Raw genomic sequence first — 6,952 nt, forward strand, 5'->3', positions numbered from 1 at the left:
AGAGAGCCAAACATGTGTTTTTTTAATTGCACTTTTACAGCTAAATTAGAAAAAAAAATTGTCCGTCCTAGCCAAACCCCCAGGAGCAGCCAACTGGGTTTTTTCCTAGTGGGTTTAATGGTCAATCTGCTCCTGTGCTAATGCATGTGAATGTACTCTATCAGTATATATATCAGACAGCAAATAGACTGGTGCCTATGTGATGTCTCACACAAGGTGCATCGCAGTCTCTCAGGCACAACGTGCAGTTATGGCTAGTGTGCACCTAGCCTTAAGGCCATATTCAGATACTACAATTTTGGTTTAGCTAATTCTTGCATCCCAACACTGGGATGAGATTCAGAATGGAAGTGTAAAAGCTTTCCCTTATACCTTTCTGGAGGATACTGGACTACTAACTTGACATCTGCCAAGTCACCAACGGCGCCCACACTGATTATCTCTAAGGTGCAATAAAAACTTGAAGAGTTACTCTATCTTTTCATGTCATCCTGGCTGTTGCACATCATGCATAAAGAAATATTTTGTATCACCATTTATTTCCTGAAACATTTTACATTCTTTTCCATACTCTTCAAGTTAGAATTTTCTCTTCCATTCCAACAGCGCCAAATAAACACGGGCCATTCTGTGCAAACCACTGTATTTTCACAAAAGTAGTCATTTTAGGGGGAAATTTTTTTTTCATGTTTGTAACAGTTTTCCAAAATGCAGTACAAAGTTTTGCTCCTTTTTTTTTTTACAATCTGTGCTACATTATATTCATTAAAAAAGGTCTTCATCAGTCTCAGAGTCATCGCTTGTTCGGTTTAATTTTTCAAGCTCTTCACCATCCTGGGGGTTAAAATAAAATTATTAGAAAAGCAAAAAAAACACATGGAAACTTCAGTGAGTAAACTCACCCAAAAAGTTGATATAACAGGCCATAAACATGATACGGGTCAGTCTCCACACTCTACCATGGACATACACATTTGGCTGAACGTATACGTTTATTTCAAAGCAGGGAGGGGAATAAGCCGCTGCTTGAGTGATGCAGCGTTTTACTGCTGTAGAGCCGCCGGCGACCTGGCCTACCGCTGAGCATGGCAGCGATTCTGTACTGTGTGTGACAGTGTATCTCACACATGCTGTCATGCGGAGTCTTCCTGTTTGTTCACATTTCCCACACTGGCGTGTATACACGCCACCCATATGCAATGTAATTGTGTACGGGTGGCATCAATTACGTGCCCACAGAACAATGGGTTCTTTCGCATGTTACAGAACATGCTGTGTTCTATTTTTGCACTTGCGTATTACGAAATTCCTACACGCTAATGTGAGCAGAACTGCATATGGCAATGTATCTGACTGCCTGCAAATTACCACGTATCACTTGCGTGCATAATACGTGGTAATTATACACGTGTGAGGCCAGCCTCATCTGCAGGTACCCACTACAATACGTTTTTTTTTAATTCCTATTAACCAGTGTCTGGCGAACTTTAAAGCAAACAGATTTAATTCATTTAAAGGAAACCTGTCACCTTTCAACAGCACCATAAACTAAGTGATGTTGCTATTCGAGGAGGTGACAGGGAGCCAGGTGATATAGGTTTTTTTATTATACTCTCCCATGCTCCTGATCCCACATTGTCAGCCGGCGAAGTCTGTGCGCCACATGAAAATCGGACTCTTCAGATTGATGTGTGCATCCATTCCCATAGAAGTCTATTGGAGAGAACACATACAGCAATCTGAAAAGTTGTCGGATTTTAGTGTGACGTGCAAACTCCACCGGTTGACAGCGTGAGATTGGGAGAGTATACAAAAAAAAAAAATCATCACCTGGGTCCCCAAACAGCACCGTCACTTAGTTTATGGCGCTGTTGTGGAAGACATGTTCCCTTTAAATAATTACCTTTTTCTTTTCATTTCTCCAACTTCTTCATAGATCAGATCCTGACTGCACAGCTAGACTGCTGCTACAGGGAAAGCAAGCCTGCCATTATATGGGGAGGTCCTGACTACACAGTCAGACTTGTTCTAGCGGCTTTCCAGACTGCACGTCACACATTAGGTCTACTTAAATTAACGTACCGATTCTCAAAGAACACATCAGATTGTCTAAATATTTCAGTGCAGAATGTCAAACACAAAAAGCACAAAAAAAAGTTACTTACACCACAAGAACGTTCCCAAACATCTCCATTTACTATTTTTAACTTTTCCCGTTGTGCGGGGCCTTTGGATTCCATTATTCTGCTTGCATTATAAATATATATAGAGAGCAGAACCACAGGAGCCTGGAGAAAAAATTCCAAAGAGGGCTTAAAGTTGAATACAAAAAATGACACGGTAGTAATTATAACGGTTGTCACTTGTGCTGTGAGGACGTGAAACATATTGTCTCGGAACTTTAGTATAAAAGCCACTGACAACCCAACGAATGCAGTCGCAAAAATGAGAGCAATTGAAAATCCATTATGGCCATAAAAAAATCCACAGGACTTTATTTTGCCGAAGTTCTCGCTGTGAAGAGACAATGTGAGTCCATTGAACAGAACACCAAACATGTAAAGTTTGCTGTTTTGAACAAAAATGCTCTCAGAAATCTGGTCCCCTTCTTTCAGAATTTTCTCATTGTAGATATTTGCCAGAGAAGATATAATACATTGCAGTAAAATCAGAAAGTGCCCAAACCCGAGGGGGATCGACTGCAGCGTACTCTGGATGGCGGGATTACTGCCTTCGTGAAGCTCAGCATCCGGCTTTGCCATGAAAAGGCAACTGTTCGATGGTCTGGAGTGGAAGATGTGATGAACGCCGTGGACAGAGACTTCTTTGTGGGTGCCATTCAGGGAGGTGAGGCCCATTATGGACAGGAAGAGTATCAGGAGAGATGCCCATTGGGCATAAGACAGGTGCCGTCTGGAATAAAAAACACAAAGTAGCAGTCCACTGCAAAAAATTTTTTAATATTAACCTTAGGAAGTTAAAAATCTTCTGCCCCAGCAAGGCTTCCAACAGACACTGGAGGCTTAAGGCTGGGTTCACGCGGGGTGGAAATCCTGCAGAATGTCTACAGTGGGACCGCACAAAAAAATTCCACAAAATTTCCACAGCTGAAGTTCCAAGATATTTGGCGCAGGTTTTGAAAGCGGCTTATTCCGCTGCGGCCATCTCTTACCACAAAAAGGAGAGAGCCGCGGAAACGGCAATACAACTGACTTTGCCGCTTAGTCTCAGGCTTAAAGGGGTTGTCCCGCGACAGCAAGTGGGGTTATGCACTTCTGTATGGCCATATTAATGCACTTTGTAATATACATCGTGCATTAAATATTGGCCATACAGAAGTTATACATTTACCCCCTCCTGGTGCTGGCGTCCCCGTCTCCATGGCGACGAGCAAACTGCTTCTCTGGTCGCCGAAACAGTCGCGCTGGCGCAGACAGGAATCCCTTTCTGGAAGGTCCTTGCTCACGAGCTACGTCCTGGCTCCTCCCCTTCTCAGCGTCATCGCGTAGCTCCGCCCCGTCACATGGTGCCGATCAGCCAATGGAGAAGAACATCCACGGTGCACCATGGGAGAAGACCCGCGGTGCACCATGGGAGAAGACCCGCGGTGCACCATGGGAGAAGACCCGCGGTGCACCATGGGAAATGGCGGCGGCCATCTTGGAAGAAGAATTTTTATAACTTCATGAAACGCTCTAACGGTGAGTAGAAACTCTCTTTAAAAATCGCTTTCCACGGGTAGATTATCATGTTTGCTTTAGGAGGGGGACTGGGCAGAGAAAAAGTTTACAATTTTGCCGCGGGACAACCCCTTTAAGATTGCAGGTCGAAATTCCGCAGCAATTTCACCCCGTGTGAACCCAGCCTACAGCTTCTGTCTGGCAATATTTTCTGTATTTCTTTTTTAACCTCTGACAGGCATGCAGACAAATCTCATACAAATTTTTGATGTGTCTTTCTGGTCACACAAGGGTTTTTTTTGTTGGACTTTCTTCCTATAGAGAAACCTGTATTTCATAATACTCTACTGACTTACTGCTAACACGAGGACACTGCATTATACAGCAGAAAAGGCAAGTACAAAAAAGAAGTGCCCCCCCCCCCCCCCAAAAAAAAAAAACAAGTACAACACCCAGCCACCAAAAAAATGGCACACACGAAAGAAAAGGAAAGTACAAAAAAAAAAAAAAAAGGCAACAATCCCTGCCAGTGATGAATCACATCTGCTATTTCAATCATTTTCAAACGCCCAGTAAATAATACGAAATATATATATATATATTTATTAAGCAGAATAAACATATTTGATTGGTACATACTTTAAAATGATCCTGAAGAAGAATGCAGTTGTAATGATAACAAAGTTGGACAACAATACAGCCATGGCCTAAACAGAAAACAAAATCATCATCAGAAGAACAGACAAAATCCTCCAATACCAAATAAATCGTCCAGGTTATTCATATCTAATTTCTACACTCCTACGGGCATGTTAAACGCCAAGTTCAGAATTTAAGTCTTTTCGCAGTTTTTAACTTTGTTTTTACAAAGCCTGAAAACCTCAGATCAATATCACTGTGAGCAGAATCAGTAAAGATCTAAATTTACCATTTTCGCTAAAAATCATGTGTCTTTTAAAGTTAGCTTTTTTATGTGCAGCGAGTTTGATTTGTCATGGAGTCTTGCATTTCTTCCCTAATGACTTCAGTGAAGAAGAAATACTGCATTGAAAACAGTTTACAAATATGGAGTAAAGAAAATGCATTGCAAATTTCATGGGCATCTATAATTGCTATAAGATAGACATTCATAGACAGTAGGAAATGTCCACTTGTATAAGAAGGTCGAAAGAAAATACCCGTATATACTCGAGTATTAGCCGACCCGAGTATAAGCTGAGTCAATAAGTTTTACCACAAAAAAACTGGTAAAACTTATTGACTGGAGTATAAGTCTAGCTATATTCGAGTATATACTAGGTTAAAAAAAAATGCAATACTCACCCCCCAGCCTGTGTCTGTGTCTCCGGCGCGATGGTCTCGCAGGCGGTGCGGCAAACTACTTGAGAATTCTCCCTGCTCGGCTTTGAATTCCCCCGCCGTCAGCACTGTAAGCTCTGTAATTGGATTGAGCGCCAGCCAATCACAGCCGGCACTCGATAAACCAATCACAGCCATTCAGTGATGTGATCCACTGAATGGCTATGAAGGATCGAGCGCCAGCTGTGATTGGCTGGCACTCGATCCAATCACAGCACTTACCTACACAGCGCTGACAGTGGGGGAATTCAAAGATGAGCAGGAAGATGAGAGCGGTGAGAATTCTCAAGCAGCTTGCCGCACCGCCTGGTAGACCATCGTGCTGGGGACACAGACACAGGCTGGGAGGGGAAAATGTGCTGAAAAACTAGGCTTATACTCGATTATATACGGTAAGTGAAAAGTCTGTGTTCATATGTAATGGGATATTTATCACAGCAGAAATTGCCTTAAAAATCAGTGGTTTAGTCCGAGTGTGACGCATGTGGATTTTATCATCTACATTTCAAGAAACTCTTGTACTAGGACACCAAACCTGGACACAAGAAGTGTGGAGATGGGTTTGATGCCCAGGGAATAAGTCAGATCTCTGAATGACAGAATATGCCTCGGAAGGCTCTTCACACCAAGTCTACGACCATCACTCAAGAAGAGTGGAAGAGTGCAAGTATAAGGATGCATAACATCCCACCAGCGAGCGACTACTTTAGTAAACGGCATCAGGATATAAGAGGTGCATACAAGTGTGTTTCTTAGCATCTTAGTTTTGATTTTTGTTTTATTTTTCTGAAGCAACCAGTGTCAGGCAGCTGCTGCCAAGGCAAATAGGATCATGGGGTGCATCAAAAGAGGTCTAGAGGCACATGATGAGAACATAGTTCTTCCTCTTTACTGGTCAGACCACACATGGAATATTGGCTACAGTTTTGGGCACCAGTACTCAAGAAGGACATAGAGCAGGTACAAAGACAGGCAAACTAAAGTAATAAATAGAGTGGGCAGACTTAAATACCCAGAGAGGTCATCAAAATTGGGGTTATTTAGTTTAGAAAAAAATACGGCTGAGGGGCGACCTAATAACTATAAATATATCAGAGGACAATACAGAGATCTCTGTATGATCCATTTATACCCAGGACTGTGACTAACAAGGGAGAATCCTCTACAGCTAGAGGAAAGCAGGTTTCATCACCAACATAGAGGGGGGGGTTCTTTACTGTTAGAGCAATGAGACTCTGGGTGGGAATAGACAAAATATAATACAGTAAAACATCACTATAAGAACAACATACTTCCCAAGGACTTACTGGCTGTAGGTAGGTCAGGACATAGAAAATGATGAGATTGTCTAAAAAGTAGAGAAATGCAGGCACAGCCCATTTTACGTAGCGGTAGAATTCCTTTAGTGTGAAACAAGAAGAACATCGCAATGATCGCCTTTCTGAAAAATACATAAAAACATAAATATCTTGTACACTTTGCAGAAAAAAAAGGGGTGGACTAAGACAGGATTGCAGGATCCAACTATGGCCCCTGGCGCACTAGCATATTCGAGGCTGTATGCTATCCCTGTTAATTCTCAGCCAGCACACAGCCCGATTATAGACTTTGGGGCCATGCTGATTAATGTTTTTTCATTGCATGTCATGAACAATAAACAGGACAAGCTAATGCATGTCTATGCGTCGAGTCTGTGTAAATCAGACAACATATGGACAGTTATCCATGTGCTGTGGAATGCATGTTTCACCAAACCCTCTTGGATGCAACTCACACATGGTAAAAGTGTGTAAGAGAGATGAGCGAGTATACTCGCTAAGGGCAATTGCTCGAGTGAGCATTGCCCTTAGCGAGTACCTGCCCGCTCGAGACAAAAGGTTCGGGTGCCGGCGCGGGGGAGCGGTGAGTAGCGG

The 6,952-nt window shown here is 42.6% G+C and overlaps 1 protein-coding gene across 1 annotated transcript in view; it reads right to left on the minus strand.

Moving 5' to 3' along the window:
- Positions 1–520: 520 nt before the first annotated feature.
- SLC35A5 (solute carrier family 35 member A5) overlaps positions 521–6,952 on the minus strand; it is a 36,220-nt gene continuing 29,788 nt past the window's right edge. Inside the window, 4 exon segments of the mRNA XM_066599994.1 lie at positions 521–834; positions 2,166–2,913; positions 4,320–4,387; positions 6,347–6,480. Of these exon segments, the coding sequence (XP_066456091.1) occupies positions 766–834; positions 2,166–2,913; positions 4,320–4,387; positions 6,347–6,480 (1,019 nt within the window). The 3' untranslated portion in view covers positions 521–765.

This window comes from Eleutherodactylus coqui, chromosome 4 (genome assembly GCF_035609145.1).
Source record: "Eleutherodactylus coqui strain aEleCoq1 chromosome 4, aEleCoq1.hap1, whole genome shotgun sequence".
NCBI classification, from domain to species: domain Eukaryota; kingdom Metazoa; phylum Chordata; class Amphibia; order Anura; family Eleutherodactylidae; genus Eleutherodactylus; species Eleutherodactylus coqui.